The sequence below is a fragment of the Camelina sativa genome, chromosome 1, assembly GCF_030686135.1.
Source record: "Camelina sativa cultivar CO46 ecotype springtype chromosome 1, ASM3068613v1".
In the NCBI taxonomy this organism is placed as follows: domain Eukaryota; kingdom Viridiplantae; phylum Streptophyta; class Magnoliopsida; order Brassicales; family Brassicaceae; genus Camelina; species Camelina sativa.
The window spans coordinates 13,003,243-13,025,686 of record NC_141880.1 but is presented as its reverse complement, the minus strand read 5'-3'; the positions used below and the strand labels follow the sequence as shown (position 1 = coordinate 13,025,686).

Sequence of the window (22,444 nt, the reverse complement as noted above, 5' to 3'; positions counted from 1 at the left end):
AAAGATAGAACACTTATCTCAATTCAAAGGCAAAGCCTTCAAAATTAGAAAGAAGACAATGGAAGAGCCATTTCTTGACCGAGACGAGCTGGTCACTTGTAAAGCCACATGGCAAAGTGGTCAGCTCACCGCCGAGCTGAAGAGAGTGACCCGCTTGGCCGCTCCTATGGCCACCGTGACCATTGCTCAGTACTTATTGCCTGTCATCTCAGTCATGGTCGCTGGTCACAACGGCGAGCTTCAGCTCTCGGGCGTCGCTCTTGCTACCTCTTTCACAAACGTCACTGGTTTCAGCATTATGGTAATTATGTTATGACTCTCTTACCTCTTCCAATTCAAGAGTCCAATCAACTCTCTCTCTCTCTCAAGTATTGAAAACAATTTAATTTTTTTGTTTAGTATGGATTAGTGGGTGCACTAGAAACTCTTTGTGGCCAAGCTTATGGAGCCAAGCAATACGAAAAAATCGGAACTTACACATACTCTGCAATTGCTTCCAACATACCAATTTGTTTCATCATATCAATTATTTGGTTTTACATCGAAAACATCTTGATTTCTCTCGGACAAGACCCTGACATATCAAGAATCGCTGGCTCCTACGCCTTTTGGCTCATACCGGTTTTGTTCGCCCAAGCGATTGTTATACCCTTGACTCGGTTTCTACTGACACAAGGGTTGGTTCTCCCTCTTCTCTACACTGCCGTGACCACCCTTTTGTTCCACGTTTTTGTTTGTTGGGTTTTCGTTTTGGTGTTTGTTCTGGGAAGCAATGGACCTGCCATGGCTACTAGTGTGTCTTTCTGGTTTTACGCTGTGATACTCTCATGTTATGTGAGATTCTCCAGCTCTTGTGAGAAGACTAGAGGATTTGTGTCCGAAGATTTTGTGTCTTGTGTTAAGCAGTTCTTTCAATACGGAGTCCCATCAGCTGCAATGATTTGGTAAGTCATTATAAGTTGTGTTTGTTTATCAAGTTACATACACTAATGCCTTCTTCTTACCTCATTTGCATTTTCTCTATCTTCTTCTAATAGCTTAGAATGGTGGCTATTTGAGCTACTAATACTCTGCTCAGGTCTTCTCTCTAACCCAAAACTCGAAACCTCTGTTCTCTCAATATGGTAAGTAATACTTTTGTGTATCCTATTTGTTTTCTCTTTATCGAAAAGTATTAATCCTAATTTCCTTAATTCTTGTCAGTCTTACTACAGAAACTTTGCACTATGTGATTTCATCCGGAGTTGCGGCAGCTGTGAGGTATATGATCTCAATCTTTAATATAAAACATCTTCGAATTCCTCTGTATACATGTCCTAAACATTAGTGATTGGTTTCTTGCAGCACACGGGTCTCAAACAATTTGGGAGCTGGGAATCCACAAGTTGCTAGGGTTTCAGTATTGGCAGGGCTTTGTCTCTGGCTGGTAGAGTCAGCTTTCTTTAGCATACTTCTCTTCACCTTCAGGAACATCATAGGCTACGCATTCAGTAATAGCAAAGAAGTTGTGGACTATGTGGCTGACTTATCTCCTCTGCTCTGTCTCTCCTTTATCCTCGACGGCTTCACTGCAGTTCTTAATGGTGTTGCTAGGGGAAGTGGTTGGCAACACATTGGAGCTTGGAACAATATTTTCTCTTATTATCTCGTAGGAGCTCCTGTTGGAGTTTACTTAGCTTTCAGGCATGATCTTAACGGTAAAGGACTGTGGTGCGGTGTTGTGATTGGATCCACTGTGCAAGCCACTGTATTGGCTATTGTCACAGCTTCCATGAATTGGAAGGAACAGGTAAATAACTAAGAATAGAAGATTAGCCATTTCAGCTTTACTTCAGTTTTTTTTTTTTTTGTTTGTCCTAATGCTTTGAATCTATTTACTTGCAGGCTGAGAAGGCGAGGAAGAGAATAGTATCAACTGAAAATGAACTAGCATAAACGAAGGATGTTTCCTAATCAAGTTTTGAGAGAGAGAGATAGGGGTTTAATGTTTTCTTCAATTTTTGGTATACAAATATTTGCAAAATGTAGTAGTTACAAGTGAATAAAAAACCTCATTGGTCCCAAACGGGAATGATCCCTTGTGCAGCGAGGCGCTTCTCGACCCAAAACACAACGTGGTTTGCAGTTGGTTTCCTCTCGTCGACCAGAAAAGGTTCCACGGTGCTTGGACCTGACCCGTGAGATGAAATTGAAAATCCTTTTGCTCCTGTTTTAAGCAACAACTGGTTTAAGAAATGAACAACATTCAGATTTTAATGCTACATCATCCGGGTTACGAAATAATCACCTGTGAGGTTTCCAGTGGGGAAGAAGGCCCAAAAGGAATATGGAATACCTTTCTTCAAGAAAAAACCTTCGAGCTGGCTCAGTAACAAACACAAGTTAGTTAATGATGATGATGATAATTGTGTTAGAAGTTAGAATTCAAGAAACCTTAGTATCTTCTTGAAAAGATAAATCTAACTCAGAGATATCATCTTGAGCTTCAAGAATGGCTATTAAAGGAGGAATCACGTCTTCTTCCATCATCTGTCTCAGCGGTTTCGCAACTGCAGCCGCTTTCGCAGCGGCGGGTTTAAGTTTCTTTGCCGGAACCGCCACAGTTGACTCTTCTTTTTCTTTTTCTTTCTTTTCGGTAGCAACTAGTAAAGAGAACAAGAAAGTTACTCTCTTGTGTTTTTGAACCAAACATACTTGTTTTATGCAATCCAAAATTTTACCAGCAGAAGTAGTTGAAGATTCTTGCACAGAACACCGCAATTGGTTGTCCTTTTTATTACCTGATTGCTGCAAAGAGAAGACAAAACCTGAATCAATACAAATGAGATACAAACTCCACGAAATTTCTGAAGAAACATTACAAACCAATGTTAGTGGTGGAAACAAAGAAGAGGAAGACAGAGTTGGGGTAGTTATGGAGATACGAGTGCTGGGGACTCCAAATGATCGTCCTGCTATTGATGCCATGTTAAGGAAGATACAGAAACTGTATTCTTCACCAATAACACGATTCAGTATTTCTCAAATCTTAGTTTCTCTCCATCTTCTGCCTCCAACTAAACACTATTATTTATTTTATATTTATTCTCTAAGTGGAGCAAAGCAAAAGAAGAGAAGAGAAAACATGAGAAGAGACAGAGATGAAAAAGGCAGAGCCTCAGAGTTGCCAACCACACACATCAAAAAGGGATATAACATAGTTTTGATAACAAAAAAAAAGGAAAAGAAAAAACTTGCATAGATACTTCCAAGTTCCAACAATAGTTGTTATTCCAAAAAATTTCAAAACATCTATTAACCTCTGAAAGGTTTTTTTTTTACAAAATAAATTTGCATCAAGAGATATAGTTTGATATATAATATTCGTATTTTATCTTATATTCCTTAATTTTACACTAAAATAATAATTTGATATAATGTTTTAATAATAACTTACATTTTATTTTGGAACTTAATATCTTTTTGTAATATAAAAAACAAATTAGGATTTTATTTTTATTGACACATGAGGTTAAATGTTAAAGTTTTTAAAGTTTCTAAATTTTGTGCGTTATAATGAAAAAGTTTTAGTTGGGTGTTATGTTAAAATTCATTATAGTGTAGTAATCTTGAAGTAAAAAAATTAACATATTTTACTATAAATCGAAAATACTTTAAAGGAAACAACTTTTAAGAAATGAAAGGAAAAGATGCAGGGAAAAAAAAAATAGAGAATTTTTTAGAAATACCTTTTTTTAGATATCCTTTTCAAATATACTATTTTTCTGAACATTTTCATTTTTATCCTTTTATACACAATTACAATATGTTCCTGTTAAATTAATTTTTAGAATTTTTTTTTAGGTTTGGGTTCTCTTTTTTAAATTTAGGATATAGTTTTGAGAGGTTAGGGTTTAGTATTTTGAGCTTAGGGCTTAGAATTTAATTATTTTATACATAGAAAATGGGTATTTTTGAAGATGGACAACATGAAAGTATATTTCTAAAGAGTGATGATATAGGAAAAAAGGTATTTTTGAAAACCCCCCAAAAAAATAAATGGTAACCAACCAATAACAATATCTTTTAAAATATATTAAATATTAAATAAATCAATTTTCAATGAAAATACTAATACTACTTTTAATGTGTAGATTTTACATTTGATTTTAAAATAAAAATTTTGAATTAAATTTATAGATGTCATGTTAAATATTAATTTAATATTAACTTACAATAAAATTTTAAAAGTAATTTAAAATATATTTTTAGTTTTAATTACTATAGAAAACTTATTTTAATTTTCATAAAATTTTCAAATAAAACCTTAATATTAATATTTGTTCCTTTTTTGCATTTGTTCCTCATCAATTTTGGGAGTAAACATTTTTTTTTCTATTGTTCCTCGTTCTGTAAAGACGGTAGAAGAATGAAATGAAAAACTTCTTATTTTTAAATAGTAAAAAAATTGAGAAATGAAAAGAAATATCACATTCTTTTTGCATTGTACAAAAAAACGCTAGGCGGTATCTGGGCGGTGACTCAGCGTCTAGAACGCCTAATCGTAGTCTAGATGGTTTTAGGCGGTTTATGCGTTTATAAAACATTATATATAAAATTATATACAAATATATGTTTGAAAAAAAAATATATAAATTATAAACAAAAGTAAGAAAAATACATTTATTTAAGTTATATTAACAATATATAAACATTTATAATTACGTATACATATATAAAACTTAATAAATTTATATATGTAGTTAAAAATCATAAATCTATATTAAAACTAAATTAATATAATTTTAAGCGGTTTAGGCGATCATCTAGGCGTCTGCTGAGCGCCTAGCGCGTATACGGCTTAGACCGCTTTCTTGAACACTGTCTTTTTTGTAAGGATGATTATACATAAAAAGTTTGAAGAATGAGCCTTAATGTATTTCTATAAAATTTTCTCAAAACATAAAATATTTAAAATTATAAGGGCGATTTTTTACATATTTCCTTGACTATATAAATACCTTTTTCATGTCATCTCTAAACACTCAAAACCATACAATATTATCCAAGTCAAATAAACCATCTATCTACAAAATTAAAATATGTTCACCATCAACATCATTTTATTTGCATCACAAAAGTAATTATACATACTTATTCCGCTGATTAGATCAAAGATTAAATGGATTAACCCAAAACAAAAGTGTAGGGTTTGTTATAGAATCCTTAATCTAAATTACAAAATGGTCAAAGACTTGTTACCTTTGAAATCTGAGAATTTTTCTTTCCGATTGCAAGAGTACATGATTTTTTTTTTTTTTAAGCCATTAGATTTGAAAGAATGGACTAAAATGAAACTTTATAAACTATCACACAAAATGAACAATTTTCTATAACTTCAGGGTGGAACTCCCCAAATAAATATGATTGAGAACTTCGCACACGTGCCCAGGAAAACAAAGATTCCTGCGACAGCCCAAGTTCATATACAGTACGTGGCAAAATCTTGGTCGTTCTTCAGCTGCTAGTATAGAGATGCAGAAAGATTCAAACTTTAGGGAGTAAATTGCAAATACTTTCTTTTTAAGTTAAGTGTTTGATGATAATGGTTCTCTGATTAGAAAAGGCTCCAGCTTTGTCACATTCTCAGACCATCCATCACTGAGCAATATAATCGCAGAGAGAGAGAGAGAGAAAGGAGTATAAGAGTGAACCATGGAAGTAGGGTTTTTGGGTTTGGGTATCATGGGAAAGGCCATGTCAATGAATCTATTGAAGAATGGATTCAAAGTGACTGTATGGAACAGAACACTCTCCAAGGTATTGTGTTTTTAGGCTATCTCATTACCAATCAAAATTGAAAAAGGATCTGATTTAGGTTTGGCTGTTCACACAGATCTGATAAAGTTGAAAACTTTGATTAAATTTTAATGCAATCTTGAGGGTATGTGTTGATGATGATGATGTTGAACAGTGTGATGAACTTGTGGAGCATGGAGCTTCAGTATGTGAGACTCCAGCTGAAGTGATCAAGAAATGCAAATACACTATTGCTATGCTCTCTGATCCTTCTGCTGCTCTTTCGGTATTTGAATCTCTTTTTTTGCTGCTTCGATGTTTTTAGCATTGATGATGGATGATGATATGAAACTATAGAACGGTTGTTTAGGTTGTTTTCGACAAAGACGGTGTTTTGGAGCAAATCTGTGAAGGAAAAGGGTATATAGATATGTCAACAGTTGATGCAGAGACTTCTTTAAAGATTAATGAGGTTAAATTGAAGCTTTGTACTTTTTGGATGATGAATTAGATAGAAGCAAATTGATTAGTTTGATTTAGCTATGTTGGATATTGGCAGGCAATCACTGGGAAGGGTGGTCGGTTTATAGAAGGTCCGGTTTCAGGTAGCAAAAAGCCAGCTGAAGATGGCCAACTCATTATCCTTGCTGCTGGTGACAAGGTACAACTCAAAACTTTACTTCTAGATGGATGGATCAATCTCAGGAACTGTTATAGCTGTGTAGCTAGTACGAACTTAGGATCTAGAACTATAATTTGTTTTTGTTTAAAGGCGCTCTTCGAGGAATCAATACCAGCTTTTAACGTCTTGGGGAAGAAGTCGTTTTACTTGGGACAAGTTGGAAACGGAGCTAAAATGAAACTAATAGTGAACATGATTATGGGAAGGTAAATGACTCTTCTCTTTTAACAACTACTACCATTAGTAGTGTGAATCATTCATGACTTCATTACTCAATTGCTTTTCATCTGAAAACAGCATGATGAATGCGTTCTCCGAGGGGCTTGTATTGGCTGACAAGAGTGGCCTTAGCTCTGACACTCTTCTGGATATCCTGGTGAGATGATCAAAAACTTTTGCATTCTCTGAAATAATGGTGTTGGTTGAATCTGTTTTGCTATTGGCAGGATCTTGGAGCAATGACCAACCCGATGTTCAAGGGCAAAGGACCTTCCATGAATAAGAGCAGTTACCCACCAGCATTTCCACTGAAACATCAGCAGAAAGACATGAGACTAGCTCTTGCTCTTGGCGATGAAAATGCTGTTTCCATGCCTGTAGCCGCAGCTGCAAATGAGGTTAGTTACTCACTCAGAGACTAGAGCAGATTGGTTCTCCTCTAGGGTTGCCTTCTTAGCATGAATTCTTAAAGACATATGTTTCTGTTTTCGACAGGCTTTTAAGAAGGCGAGAAGCTTGGGACTTGGAGATCTCGACTTCTCTGCTGTGATTGAAGCTGTCAAATTCTCCCGGGAATAGCAAACTGTTGAAAACAAAAGCCACTCATTTGGAATGGCTAGGTTACTGAAAATGATTGTTATCTTCCCAAATAGAGATTTCTCATTTGGCCAAAAACACATTTTAATCCTTCACAGAATAAAGAAGTCTTAACCACAATCCATCTTACCTCGTTTTATAAAGAAGCAAATACATAGAGCCGGTGCATAGGAACACATTAAGACTTAAGTAACTATGTTAAGAGGGTTTTTAAACATATCCTGTGATGATGCTAAGATATTTTTCACTAAAATTAAGAGATTACAGTAAAACCTTTATAAATTAATAATGTTTTTGGACCATGAAATTCTATTAATTTATAGAGGTTATAATTTCTCGATAAATTAATAATTATTAATTTATAAAGAGACTTTCTTAATTTGGTAAAAAAAGTTTAAAAATAAAATTTAATCGTTATAATATTGAAAATATTGAAAATGAACTCTAATAAAAATTAATGTGTATATATTTATATAATTATTAATTTATATTATTGATGGGACCATATATTTGCAAAGAATTTTCAAAAAAAATTATTATTTTATTATATTATCGAATTATGTCCAAAATTACATTAGTCTCAACTTAGGACCGAATAAATTTATTAATTTATAGAGATTATTAATTTAACGAGTATTAATTTATAGAGGTCCTACTGTATATTTAAGTCCCAACAAATTTATTCTGTCAAATGACTCATATTCATGTAAATATAAAACATTGAATTCATATATTAGGAGGAGACAATTCATGCATTCGTGTAAATATAAGTAACCATATATCATAATAAACTAGTATGAATAAGTTGTATTGATACTTGATAGTGAATATTTTTTTTTTTTTTTTTTTTTTAATTTGTAAATCCAAACATCACTTATTTTTGAAATACAATTGATAGAACATCACTTATCGTTTGACCAAAAAAAAAAGAACATCACTTATCATACAAAGAGGGTTGTAATCTTTTTTGGAGTATTTTTACAGAAAATGGTTCTTAATAATAATTTATACACTAATTTTTTGTGATATAATTATTTATTAATGTTAACAAAAACAAAAATATATATAAAAAAAATATTCAATTGGTAGAATTTATTTGGACTGTAAACTTTTTACACTCCTTCATCTCTAAAGCGTAAGCTGAAATGGGTGAAGTAGAAAAGTTTAAATATAAAAGCCCATAGGCCCATTAATTATTTTTTCTTCAGCCCAAGAGAAGTTTCCTAGGGTTTTGTCTTATAAGATCCCGCATTTAGGTCATTCCGCCTCTTGTCTTCTCGTCACACTCATCTTCACAGCAAAGCCTCTCGTAGCTAGAGGAATCAAACAATGGTAAACCCTAGCCTTCTTCTGTCTTTCTCTTCTCATTTCTCCATCGTTTCTTCTTAGTTTTCTCCTTAGAAACTCCGATTTTGACCTTTCATTTCTTATAGAATCCTCCTGCATTTTGTTTTTGATTAGATATGGTAACGAGAGAATCATGATCCTATGGTTGTATTCAGCTTCGTTAGATGTATTTCTTCATGGGTTTTTGGTTTTATAACTTGCTTTGCAATTGAAATAGGAAAAGTTTGAGACTTTGTGGTTTGTTCTGTTTTAGAGGTCACATATGCGTTTTAATGGTGTTTTCAGTTTTCACCTTGGATCTTTGTTAACAGTTTATGTTGTTGGATCTTAGACTAATAAAATAGGATTGATTTGTTTTGTTATTAGGTGTTTGTGAAGTCGTGCAAGTCGAATGCCTACTTCAAACGGTACCAAGTGAAGTTCAGGAGAAGAAGAGGTATAGATTCTTGTTTTCGTTTTCCTGATGATATTGTTTGGTCTCTCTCATTGTTTCAACCTTTTACTGAAAAGTTATTTCATTTTTTGTGTAGATGGAAAGACTGATTACAGGGCTAGGATCCGTCTGATCAATCAGGACAAGAATAAGTACAACACACCTAAGTACCGTTTTGTTGTCAGGTTTACCAACAAAGACATCGTGGCACAAATTGTCTCTGCTAGCATTGCTGGTGACATTGTGAAAGCTTCTGCTTACGCACATGAGCTGCCTCAGTATGGTCTCACTGTTGGTCTTACAAACTATGCTGCAGGTATTGGAATCAGTCCTATTGTGTTGTATTACAGTTTTATATGTTTGATTCTGTGTTTGTGGTTTACTAGTATGTAATGTTTTTTTGCTTAAACCAGCTTACTGCACTGGGCTTCTTTTGGCTCGCCGTGTTCTGAAGATGTTGGAGATGGATGACGAGTACGAGGGCAACCTAGAGGTATGTTGTCAACTTGGTTTCATCTTGAAAATAAATGGTTGAGTTTATGTTTCTGTTAAAACACTCAAATCACACAATGAATCAGGCCACTGGTGAGGACTTCTCCGTGGAGCCAACTGATTCAAGGAGACCTTTCCGTGCTCTTCTTGATGTTGGACTTATCAGGACCACAACTGGAAACCGTGTGTTTGGTGCTCTTAAGGTATGAAATTGTTCTCTGATTGTATGTTGACTGTGTTCGGTAGCAATTCTTTAATACCCGTTTGGTTTGCTTCATGAAATTGTAGGGTGCTTTGGATGGAGGTCTTGATATCCCACACAGTGACAAGAGGTTTGCTGGGTTCAATAAAGAGAACAAGCAACTCGATGCTGCAATCCACAGGAATTACATCTATGGTGGCCACGTCTCAAACTACATGAAAATGTTGGCGGAAGATGAGCCAGAGAAGCTACAAACTCACTTCAGTGCTTACATTAAGAAAGGAGTTGAAGCTGAGGGCATTGAGGAGATTTACAAGAAGGTTCATGCAGCTATCCGTGCAGACCCCAACCCTAAGAAAACCGAGAAACCTGCTCCCAAGGGACACAAGAGGTAGAAACTAAAAGCAATTTACTAATAACAATCAATTTTGTTATCTGGCTTTGTCCATTGGTGTCTCATTTTGTTTCCATTAAACAAAAAACAGGTACAACTTGAAGAAGCTTACGTACGAGGAGAGGAAGAACAAGTTGATCGAGAGAGTTAAGGCATTGAATGGAGCAGGTGGTGATGATGATGATGATGAGGACGATGAAGAGTAAATCAGTTCTCCAGTCTTCTTTATCTCGTGCCCCTTGTAGCTTTTTATCTTTTGAGCTTAATGCCTCGATTTTTCTGTTTTCAGACTAAAACACTCAGCTTTTGTTTTCACATTTTAATTGTGTTCGAGGATTTTGATTTTGAGGATACATTATCTATTAAGAATTTATTATCTTATTACCCCCATTATCGTTTTCATGAATCTGCCATTTCTTTAGTTTTGCTTTTATTCGTAGTTTTTGTTAGTACTACTACTTCCTAAAAGTACCTACCTACACTTCTCATCTATTCACAGGTACCTTTGTTTGAGTGAGTCTATTTGGAGCGACGTCTATTCTTTGTGTCACATATTCTATGATTTTATATATAACATACATTCTCTACTACTACCTAGCCAAATGTAAGAATTTAACATACCAACTCATCGTCCATGAGATTATTTGGTATTTTTGTGTCTTACCAATCAATAATGTTTCAAGATTTCTTGGATGAGCTATGTGTTCTTCAATTTGCAAGGTAGTTAAGATTAATATGGAATTATTTTATTCACACCTAAACCTCACTATAAAAGTCAAACACTCCCCCCCCCCCCCCCCCCCCCTACTAATTCAAATTATTTGTGCTCTCATTTTTATTAAAACTCCTTAAAGCAATCAAATCTAGAAATGGGGGTTGGTGAGCGTTTCTATACTGTTGTGACATATTATTTGATTTTGTCTTCTCGCAAAAAATATCAATAAGGCTTATACACAAAGCCTCTTCTCTGCTGCACACACCTAATGAATTCTTTTTTTTTTCTTAGCACTGCTGCAGCTGCAATAGGCTTCTTCACGTTTCTTAGAAAATTCAGATTCCACCAAGATAACAGAGAAAACGATTCTGTTTCTTTATCTCCTTCATCACTAGTTCCTCCATCTACTTCATCTCACAGTTGGACACACCAAGTTTTTCCAAGCTTCCGCGGAGAAGATGTCCGCAGAGACTTTCTCAGTCATCTTCACAAGGAGTTTCAAAAGAAAGGAATCACTCTTTTTAGTGATAATGAGATCAAGAGAGGAGAATCCATCAGTCCTGAACTTGTACAAGCGATCAGAAGTTCTAAGATTGCAATCATCTTACTCTCTAGGAACTACGCTTCTTCGTCTTGGTGTCTTGATGAACAGTCTGAGATTATCAAGTGCAGAGAAGAGTTTGGTCAAACTGTGATGGTGGTTTTCAATAAAGTGGATCCATCTGATGTAAAGAAGCTTACTGGTGATTTTGGGAGTGCCTTTAGAAAAACATGTGCAGGTAAAACAAAGGAGGACACTAGGAGATGGACACAATCTCTAGCAAAAGTGGCAAAACTTGCCGGTTACGTTTCAAACAACTGGTTTGTCTCTTATGATTTTTCATTTGTTCTTCTTAAGTTTTCTAAAACAAGAAATTATGTACATTATAAACTCTAAATGTGTATGTTAGTTTTTGTGACGATTTGATGGATGTGATCCTCTTCTATTAGGGATAATGAGGCGGTCATGATTGAAAAAATCGCAAGTGATGTTTCCAACTTATTGAATAATTCTACACCATCTAGAGATTTCGACAACTTAGTTGGTATGGTAGCTCATATGGAAATGATGGAACCATTGTTATGTCTAGACTCCAATGAAGTGAGGATGATAGGGATATGGGGTCCATCAGGGATTGGTAAGACCATCATTGCCAGATTCTTATTCAACAAGTTTTCCGACAGTTTTGAACTAAGCGCCTTTATGGAGAACATCAAAGAGCTAATGTATACAAGACAAGTGTGTTCTGATGAGTACAGTGCAAAGCTACACTTACAGAACCAGTTTATGTCCCAGATTATCAACCACATGGATATTGAGGTTCCTCATTTAGGAGTTGCGGAAAACAGGTTGAATGACAAAAAAGTGCTTATTGTTCTTGATAACATCGATCAGTCAATGCAACTAGATGCTATTGCAAAAGAAACTACGTGGTTCGGTCATGGAAGTCGGATTATTATCACAACACAAGACCATAAACTATTGAAGGCACATGGCATCAACCATGTTTACAAGGTGGATTTCCCATCAAGACAAGAAGCTTGTCAAATCTTTTGCATGTCTGCTTTTGGTCAAAAGATCCCCCAAGATAAGTTCGAGGAACTTGCATTAGAAGTCACAAAACTCTTAGGTAACTTACCATTGGGACTAAGAGTTATGGGATCCCATTTCCGAGGAATGTCAAAGCATGAGTGGATCAATGCAATACCAAGGTTAAGGACTCACCTTGATTCTAATCTTCAAAGCATTTTAAAGTTCAGCTACGATGCCTTAGGTGGTGACGATAAAGATTTATTCCTTCATATAGCATGCATTTTCAACAATAAAAGAATTGAGAACGTGGAAGAGTATCTTGCGCATAAGTTGTTGTATACGAAGCAAAGGTTTCACGTATTAGTTGAGAAATCTCTCATATCTATTGAAGAAGGATGGATAAAGATGCATAATCTGCTCGAGCAGTTAGGTAGAGAAATTGTTCGTCATGATGAGTTAGGATTCATTCGTGAACCTGGAAAACGTCAATTTTTGGTTGATGGTAGAGATATTTGTGAAGTGATCACTGATGGCACGGTTAGTTCCATTTCCTTGTTCCTTACAAAGTATATTCATTTAATAACTTTCTACACATAATGTTTTGGTCTTTTACAGGGTAGTAGAAGTGTTATAGGCATACGTTTCAACTCATCTGAACTGTCAGGCGAATTAAATATAGGTGAGAGAGCTTTTGAAGGAATGCTAAACCTGAAATTCTTAAGAATCAAATGCGACCAGAGTGATAAATTATGCTTACCGCAAGGTTTGAACAATTTATCTCGAAAACTTAGACTACTAGAATGGGATCATTTTCCAATGACATGTTTGCCTTCCAATTTTTGCACGGAGTACCTTGTGGAGCTAAACTTGCAACACAACAAACTTGAGAAGATGTGGGAAGGAAATATGGTACGAAATATAATTGTGATGTGTCTTTCTCGTATGTATAGCATGTTTTATTTCAAGTTTTCTTATGTTTTCCTTTGTTTGTTTGTACAGCCGCTCCTAAACCTTAAGAGGATGAATTTGTTCCATTCAAAGAACCTAAAGGAGCTACCTGATTTTTCAACTGCCACTAACCTTCAAACACTGATTCTTTGTGGATGCTCAAGTTTGGTGGAGCTGCCATACTCCATTGGAAGTGCCAATAATCTCCGAAGATTGCATCTTTGTAGGTGCACCAGTTTAGTGGAGCTGCCCACCTCTATCGAAAACCTTCATAAATTGCAAAATGTGACTTTAAGAGGATGCTCAAAGCTAGAGGTTCTTCCTACCAACATCAACTTGATACTCTCAACAAAACATAAATATAAAGAATCTGAACAAATTAAACTTTTGTTATTTCCTTCTTCTGTTGGAAAAGCTTTGTGATAGAAATGATAGTCCTTCCTCCATAGCTAAAAACATACGTTGATATTTTAGTTGTATAACATTGATTATTATAAATTTGTATTAATGTTTGGCTGTATTAATATTTTCAAGTTTCGTTCAAAATGAAAACTAACGCAGTTCACTCAATTAGATTCACGTTCCATAATCTATCATATATAGATGCCAAATATTGTAGAGTCTCTGGAGATACTAGATTGCTCCTTTCACAAGTCAAGTTTTGACAGTTTCAACTATTGCAAGCTGCTTCAAACTGACATCCAGACTAGTAACAACGATCCGGTCTTAATCGGTGGAGAACTTACCTGAAGATCGAGACAAACTTTGAAACCCAAGTCGACCGAGAACCATCCAGAGAGAATGACAAACATTATAAATAACTATAAATATTTTGCTTTAATTTCTTTTTACATTTCTCTTACATATCACAATAAAGGGCAATGTGTTAAAGATACAAGAATGCAAAAAGATTTATGCTATGTCGTGGTGGATTCCACTTTATCTATTTAATAATGAACGTCAATGAATTTCGTAAAAGTAGACTCGGAGTAGTCATGATTAAAAAAATTCCATATAAACAAATTAATGATTTTATATAGGTTAGATCATCTCTAGTAGTATCCCATCTCTAATCCAATATGTCAGAATTGCAGTGGAATCTCAAGCTTCGAGACTTGTTCTTTGGATGAAGATAGCAACCCTGATTCTCCAAATTTTGTAATGACATAAAACTCTGACGAGCAAATGTGACAACATATAACACATGCATGATGCATTTTGTTGTTGATGATGATGAGAGCTAAACTGCCACGAACATAACAACAACAAAAAATGTAATTTAAGGGCCCCTAATGACAAAAATAAATAAAAGGCGTTTGCCTTATACTCCCCATTATGTAACTGATGAAGGGATCCTATTTTGGTATAATATGCATTATAAGTTTCTTGATTTAAAAACTCCATTTCAAAGATTAAGAAACTAACAGTCACTATCTCAATAAAATTTGTAAATGACATTAAAATTAAAACTCGGACGAGCAGATGTGACAACATAACACATGCATGTTGGTGAGGAGAGCTAATCAGCCACGAATTCGTGCCTAATGATAAAAAAAAAAGGCATTTTCCTTATGCATGCGGCATACCGCATACCCCGTAATATTATTTAATTTAAGTGCCTCTATTTTGGTTTAAAAAATATGTATACTTAAGGTATTATTTCTATTTATTTAAAACTCCATTTCATAGATTAACATACTAAAAGTTACTATCTCAATAAAATTTCACAAAATAATATTTAAATTTCTAATTATACTACACATATTTCATTACAAAAAAAAACTGTTGTAAAACATAATGTAATTTTTTTTCATTTTCCTTAAGACTCCTAAACCCCCGTCCCCCCCCCCCCCCACCCCCTGCCACGTCTTACCAGCAATGCACCTTAGGGAGACAGCAGTACATTCGCAAAGGTTTCGTTTTAGCTTAAGCTACCAAACATCCAAATCACCTTTATGAGAATGTGAAATGTGTTATATAGTACTACAAGAATACAAAAAGAGTTATGAGATTTCAAGCTGTATTACTATTTGTCTATTTTAATAGTGCGTCAATGAAAAATCATAAAACCAGACCCAGAGTAGCAATGATTTGAAAACTTCATTAAAACTCACAAGTAGTAGTACAAAACAAAATTATACTATCATCATCTCTAGTAAATAATATCATATTTCTATATTTTAAATCCTATACGTGAGAAGTTCAGTGGAATCTCTAGCTTCCAGGCTTGTTCTTTGGATGTAGCGTGATTTACAATTATTGTATAGTAATACGACAAATGCGCATACTCATATGTCTATAAGTGTATATACACACTAATGTACATATACATACTGCAACTAATGGCATTATTATCATAAATATAAGCTTAGAGTTTGAATAGTGACTGCGATCGGGGCGGCCAAATCCGTTAGCGGTTTAGACCGTCTCAAAAATAGGGCAATTAGCAGACCACTGCGGATTAATTCTATTTCTATACAAAACGGTTTATAGTTGATTCGTAACAGATTTTTCTATTAGATTTAATTCACACTGCGAACTATATTTAATGAATGATGAATAAAAAACGGTCTAATCCGCTGACATTGATCGCTGCAGCCATTTGACACCATCAGATTCTCCTGCATTGTAGAGTTTTATCAAGTGTTTTGGTTACAGGTGGCCACATGCTAATATATTCGTAGTTTTTAATCAAAACATAATGATGGCACCACTTTAACGAGATCTTACCGAAGCGTCAAACTTGTTGTTCATTAATGTTTGGTTCCATTATATTAATGAGAAAAAGGTCCATCATTATGTTTTATGGCATATGATTTAGAAACCTCCCCGTTGTTTATTTTGTTGTTTCCTTCTAATAAATACTGCAACGCTTGTATTTAGTCAGAGTATTAACTATTTAAGAACGTTATAGATGCTTCTATATTCTGTTATTATTTGATTATAAAATAGCCATCCACTTACGGTTCGGAAAAAATATATTTAAAGGTTCATCAATAAAACATCCGCAAACGTAACAAAAAACAAAAAAAATCTTTTTGTCTTTAAAAGATTGATGTTTAAAAAATTTTACACATTTTTAGAAAACAATGATTATTGAGTTTAAATATATTTTTTCTTTGACTAAAAATATATTATTTAATTTTAAACCAATAACAGTTCAAAATTTTAAATATTTTCTATGATTGTTCATGTTTAACATCAAGCAGTCATATAACATCAAGTAGTCATATAATTTAATTGTTATGTTATAATAATTTTATAATGTTTTACATTACTTTAAATCAAGAGTTTTTTTTTCTTTCCAAAAAGGATTGCAATAGAAAATGGTGGCGGACAACAAGACTTCAATAATGATAAAAATCATGAAATTCTTAATACAAAAATAAAATTTTGTACATATATTTATAAAATTTAAATTGTATATTATACTTGATATATATGTTTATTATATTAGAAAAATACTTAAATATTTAAATAGATGATATATCAAAAAAATCTTTAAATCCTCTATTACACCTTTTTATTTAGTTAATCTCTGTTTTTTTTAGAATTAAAATTATATTATGTTGACTTTTCTTCTAATAAAATAAAGAAATAATATATTTAACAAAAGGTGCACAAAAAAAATATTTAACAAAAAAATCATTTTATAAACTTTTTTTTTTTTTGGTTTTCATGTTTAGTGGAAATATTTTTCGCTGAAAATTTTGCTTACTCAAGTTTTTCATTTATTCTACCAATCATACAGAGAAGTCAGAAAAATGCTTGACTCATGATTACAATGTAAACATGTTAAACAAGGCAAAAATAAAAGTATATTTCCTTAATACAAAAGTGAGGAATGTTTTTCTCCAAACATTATTTCACTCTAAACTTTGTTTTCTGAAGATTTCTAGCATCATATATGTATAACTTTTCCTCGTAAATTCTTGTAATGCGGATTACATTTTCTATAAGTTTGTTTCGCTCGTATAGATGATAGTTTTGTGTCGTTGTAGGGTATATGATTTAGGGTCCATGCTCAACTTTTAACTTTCACCATTATCGCCTTTAAGTAGTACTGAGTGAAGATAACGATCATATATAATCAGAAAAAGAAAATGAAGTTCATAATATGACTGATATGACAAAGGTGTAATTATTCTTTACCATCATAATAATTTCGCATGATTACATTTTGCAATTATAAAAAGAAAAAAGGGGGTGGAAAAAATATATATAATTATATATGTATGGTTTTGATTGTGTTCTTTCAAGAGTAGAATATTCAATTATGATAAGTATAACAACAACAATTAGCTTGACCGTAACTGTTATTTTCCTTTCGTAATGAATTTGCGTTGCAGTTTTTTGTATATAAATATATATATATATATAATATATTGTGAAATGATTTTGATTTAATGTTATGGATTTGTGATACCCTCGTTTTGATTGTGTGTGACTGGTATAGGTTTGATTAGTGTTTTTTGTGTATTACCAAAAAATGTTTTATTGAATCTAACTTAGTATAGTTAAAATTTCTCCCAAAAATTTCTATTTTTATTCGAAGAGAATATTTAAACTATTTTCATATTCAACTGTTTTTGTCAGACATAAGAATTATCGTCTAGTGTTCGACCATAAACATATTTCCATTATTTTTCCATTTTTTTTATAATTACAACTAGTTTTAGCTTCATCTCCTCACTTAAATTTTTATTCACAATTTTCAACAGCATACATTTCAATATAATTCTTCATCTATTTATCTAAACTGTGCGTGTATCGGAGGATGTGTCGATGTGACTCAACCTTCAACTGTCTCTAGTTAGGTTATCAATAAAACCATGCATATGTCAAAAGCCTTAGTTATTCATACTTGTAACACGATTTATCGCGGTATGCATAAAAATTTTAAAATCATAAGCAATTGTTTATACATAATAATAGTAAGATTTTATATATATGTGGATTATAAATATATAATGAATAATATAGTTTTAACTGACTTTTAATTACAGTATGGAATTTTAATTTATTTGATGTTATACATAATGAATAGTTACTACAGTTAAGACACATTTTTAATTTAGTTATAATATAAGTTTTAATTTTTTTTATCGTCCACGGGCCATGATGGACTGACGGTTGGAACTTGGAAGCGTTAAGGTGGAGAAGTGATGAGATGATATGTGGACAATGACCATCTAACGTTCAAGTTAGAAAATATTCGAAGACAAGTTACATTATACTTAAATGCATGCGATGCTAACAGAATAAAAATCACGACCCAGGAGTAAAAGCCTAAAGCCATTTTATTAAAAACAAAATAATATAATAATAAAATAGTTCTGAAAAATATCTCAAGAGTGAAATATTCTCCAAATGAAAGCAAAAAGTACTACAGTATTTGGCTATTTGCTTTTGCTACCGACAAGGCGACATACTCTCTTTTACCCGACTGTCCCTTCAATTCTCTTGGGGTTTTTGATGCTGGTTGAAGATGAGATAATCGTCGATGGACATATTTTGATGATACGGAATATATATATATCTCAAGTTCTCAACATTGGAGTCTAACCGTGGAGACACAGTTGGTTTTTTAACGAGTGGCAAATGATACATATTATTTAGGTTATGTTACGTTTTCTATATCCATTTTAATGTTTTCTTCTTTTAGAGTGATTTGATTTTCTAAATAGGGATGAGAACGCATTTTTAATTATGTCATGGACTCATGTATCAAATATATGGGAGCTTTTGGAGGTTTTCATCAAATTAGGTCACTAATAAATCCATAGTTTATACCAAGTATAGAAAAACCTCATGCAGAAATTCATAAACCAAAGAAAAAAACCTAGCCGTGTGCTTATATAATTATATTGTCGAGAAAGCAAAATTTTGACCGCCCCAGCGATCTCGATCCGCCTAAGTTTTCTCCAATGGATATAATTAATTAAGCTTCATACTGAACTAAAACTTAAAAAAAAAAAAGTATTTGAAAAATAGAGTATAAGTTTAAGAGTGGAAAACTCTTACCGGATTATCTGATCACGACTCCCATCTCAGCCACTGATTCTCTAATACGCATAAGGGTTTCAACATAAGGTTTAAGGTGGATTTAAGTGTGACTATTAGGGTGTACCCCTAGTTAGACATTGTTTCTATATGCATTTTCTTTAGAAGATATTGCGGACTAAGCATGTGCATTGTGCAATTGTGCATGTTCCAAGATTAAGAGTTATGTTCGGAACCTTTGACATATGGAAGGGTTCTGCTCACAGAAGTCTCTAACCATCTTCAACCACCATTTCCGTGGAATTTAATCGTTTGAAATGTTATCAAGCGACTTTGATATCTAACACTACAATCGTAACACCATATCATACTTCAATTTTTTTTTTTTGTCAAACACTTTCAAATTTTTGTTATCATTTTACTGAAATAACAATACAGCCATATATATGTAGCATCCATAAAAATATGGGTTTTTGGGTATTTTTATTCCTTTTCCACAAATATCACCATTAATTTTTTTTTTTTTTTTTCGTCGAACTAATTTTATTGAAAGAGTGAGTGTGTACTTATGAGGTCTTTTGCGTAAAAGTATAAAATGTAAAGTATACAAATCAATTCTAGTGTGTCGGTGGTTTTACCTGATACTCTCGTACTCTTACATTTTCAGTACCATTCCCACGTGACCCAATTATTTTACTCCTATTCTTAGTCCAATTATGGTTTATCTAGCACCTCATTTTATTTCAACTTTTATATGCACTATTATTATCTAACTTTATAGATTTTCCTAAAATTCTCAGGCCCACAAATTTTATAAGAATCAAAAAAAAATTTCATTAAATTTGATAATTTTTGGAGTCCTGGTAAATTCATTATATCTGTCATTTTCAATACTATCAATTTCTAGTGATTTGTCTTTCTGTTGCAAACAAAAAAAAATGATTTAAAACTATTAATAACATGTGTAGTGCCCATTTTACGATTGCGAAATATTCAATCAAACACAAACAAAACCGATATGTTATGGTTACGTTTCTCGTTCCAAAACGTTGCATGAGACGCAGGGAGCATTTGCTTTAGCCGCAGTGCCTATTGTATTAAAAAAATTTAAGGGCCAAATCTAGAAATATGGTTATTGGATGAAGAAGTATTCATGTAACATTTATGGGTTAACTATTTGCAACGATCGAATTAGTATTTTAATAGATATTGGTTTGAGATTACTATCGAAATTTAACATTAAGCTCTTGGTCGACATTGATACCTTAATACATCTATAAGGTACTAATACCGATAAGTATGAATTACTATATAAAGTTTAACATAGTTATAGAAAACTTTAGGGCTCTATGGTAAAAAAAAAGAAACATAATATCTAGTTTGAGGAAATATCTTTAAATTATTGGGTTGATGATGTATTTTTTTTTACCCTGTTTGTCTTTTAATCGCTGCGATAGCGATAGCGACTCCGACGAAGGCAAAAAATGTAACAGAAATGAAAAAACAGTCGCTCAATATGATCGCCGGTGACATCATTAATGAAGATAAAGAATCGCTGTTATTTTTAGCGACACAGGTGCATATCTAATACGTTGCCGTTATAACATCGTATTAAAAAACTGTTTTTTTTGGTCGCTAGAGCGTCGGGAAAAAGAACAGGACATCTCAAAACTTTTACATAATTACACTGTAAAACTTTGACATTTGTAAATAATGTTTTACAGTGTTTAATTTTTATTTTAAACTTAACAGTACCTGTTCCACCCAAATTTTGGCTCTCTATCTATTTCCCTACGGATTTAAAGTTTTCTATTTATGAAAGTTCAGCACCTATTCCGAACACTGTATACAATACACATAAATTGATTTTATTGACTTACGACACAAAATTGATACTTTAAAATTTTTTAGCAAACCAATAAACCATATATGTCAAAAATCTTTCATCGAATTAGAAGATTTTTTTTAAAAAAATTAGTAATGTTTTTAACATGTCTAGCTCAAATTGATTTAATTAGTTAAGGATAATATAATTTTTATAATCCAATTTTGCATATATATTTTAATAGAAATTCCTTTAAATACCACTATTTTATTTTCCAAAATTACCACAAACACAAAAAATTGGTTTTTAAGGATGTAGAATTTTTTTTTAGGTTTAGGTTGACACATTTAGTTTTAGGGTATAGTTTTTAGGGGTAGGATTTAGTATTTAGAATTTTGGAATTAGTTTTTAGTATTAAAACTTTAATTTAATTATGTGGTATTTTTAGAAAAATTATATTTTAATAGTATTTTTGGAAAAAAAAAAATTGTGGTATTTTTGGAATAAAAATATATTTTAGTGGTATTTATGACAATTGTACATATTTTAATATAAGTGGAAAACATCTTAACATCTTTAGAAGGAAAAGAAATGAGTGGTACTATTTTTTTACTCAAAATTACTATGTTTTCTTTTAAAGAGTAAAAGTTCATATTCTTTCAGTTTTTGTTGAACACTTTTCCACTTAAAACATAAAAGACAATTTTATCCATTAATTAGTCTAATTTTCTTCTTACATTTATTTCTCTCATATTCTCATTATTATATTTATCCTAAATCCTCCTTTTAATCTACACCAGCCTGAAATCCTAAATCCTCCTTTTAATCTACATCGGTGAAAACTGAAAACACATGGACCGACCATATACACTTTCTTCGACAGTGTCGGTAAACTACAGTAGTAATAAACTAGTTCTCGCAGTATACACCCACTTCCTTATTCTCAACCATATATTTTAATATTTTCTTTTCCATACTTCTTTCTTTAATACAGCCGTCGTCACACCGCCGTAATAATATATATTTTTTTTTAGTCTCACTTTCAAAAAGCTTTTAAACCGAATTAAATTAAATAAATAAAGAAAAAACAAATCCACTCGCATTTTAATATTCTGCGTAGTACGGTGCAGCAATGCAATTGCAAAATGCACAGTGTGTACACACTTAAACATAAACGCGGACACACTATTACAAAGTCCACGTCTTTTCCTACGTGTCATAATCCCATATGTTCTT

General features: G+C 32.8%; 5 protein-coding genes across 6 annotated transcripts; 4 read left to right on the top strand and 1 right to left on the bottom strand.

The window, feature by feature from the left end:
- Positions 1–27: 27 nt before the first annotated feature.
- Positions 28–2,065, top strand: LOC104790225 (protein DETOXIFICATION 1). Of its 2 annotated transcripts, none has more exons than XR_015561821.1 (6): positions 28–301; positions 400–944; positions 1,043–1,124; positions 1,204–1,260; positions 1,345–1,789; positions 1,885–2,065. XR_015561821.1 is itself a non-coding variant. In XM_010515933.3 (6 exons), exons 1-6 carry the CDS (start codon positions 59–61, stop codon positions 1,933–1,935), a joined length of 1,428 nt encoding a protein of 475 aa, XP_010514235.1. In that variant the 5' UTR covers positions 28–58; the 3' UTR covers positions 1,936–2,065. The 2 variants fall into 2 exon arrangements, 1 of the variants encoding a protein (XP_010514235.1); XM_010515933.3 differs by having other exon boundaries at positions 1,038–1,124.
- On the bottom strand, positions 1,975–3,239 carry LOC104790235 (uncharacterized). Its single transcript, XM_010515945.3, has 5 exons — positions 2,866–3,239; positions 2,721–2,787; positions 2,434–2,642; positions 2,288–2,360; positions 1,975–2,206 (listed from the first exon to the last, which is right to left on the bottom strand). Exons 1-5 carry the CDS (start codon positions 2,965–2,967, stop codon positions 2,052–2,054), a joined length of 606 nt encoding a protein of 201 aa, XP_010514247.1. The 5' UTR covers positions 2,968–3,239; the 3' UTR covers positions 1,975–2,051.
- A 2,134-nt stretch (positions 3,240–5,373) lies between these two features.
- Positions 5,374–7,396, top strand: LOC104790215 (glyoxylate/succinic semialdehyde reductase 1). Its single transcript, XM_010515923.3, has 8 exons — positions 5,374–5,799; positions 5,954–6,064; positions 6,149–6,250; positions 6,338–6,439; positions 6,551–6,666; positions 6,758–6,836; positions 6,907–7,077; positions 7,175–7,396. The coding sequence occupies exons 1-8, from the start codon at positions 5,695–5,697 to the stop codon at positions 7,256–7,258; spliced, it is 870 nt and encodes a 289-aa protein (XP_010514225.1). The 5' UTR covers positions 5,374–5,694; the 3' UTR covers positions 7,259–7,396.
- A 1,075-nt stretch (positions 7,397–8,471) lies between these two features.
- LOC104790205 (large ribosomal subunit protein uL18z) lies at positions 8,472–10,534 on the top strand. The gene is made up of 7 exons (XM_010515913.2): positions 8,472–8,608; positions 8,990–9,059; positions 9,154–9,372; positions 9,470–9,549; positions 9,635–9,751; positions 9,837–10,141; positions 10,236–10,534. The coding sequence occupies exons 1-7, from the start codon at positions 8,606–8,608 to the stop codon at positions 10,348–10,350; spliced, it is 909 nt and encodes a 302-aa protein (XP_010514215.1). The 5' UTR covers positions 8,472–8,605; the 3' UTR covers positions 10,351–10,534.
- Positions 10,535–11,043: 509 nt separating this feature from the next.
- On the top strand, positions 11,044–13,932 carry LOC104790197 (disease resistance protein TAO1). The gene is made up of 4 exons (XM_010515901.2): positions 11,044–11,720; positions 11,850–12,969; positions 13,048–13,341; positions 13,432–13,932. Exons 1-4 carry the CDS (start codon positions 11,128–11,130, stop codon positions 13,801–13,803), a joined length of 2,379 nt encoding a protein of 792 aa, XP_010514203.1. The 5' UTR covers positions 11,044–11,127; the 3' UTR covers positions 13,804–13,932.
- The last annotated feature ends 8,512 nt before the right edge of the window (positions 13,933–22,444 follow it).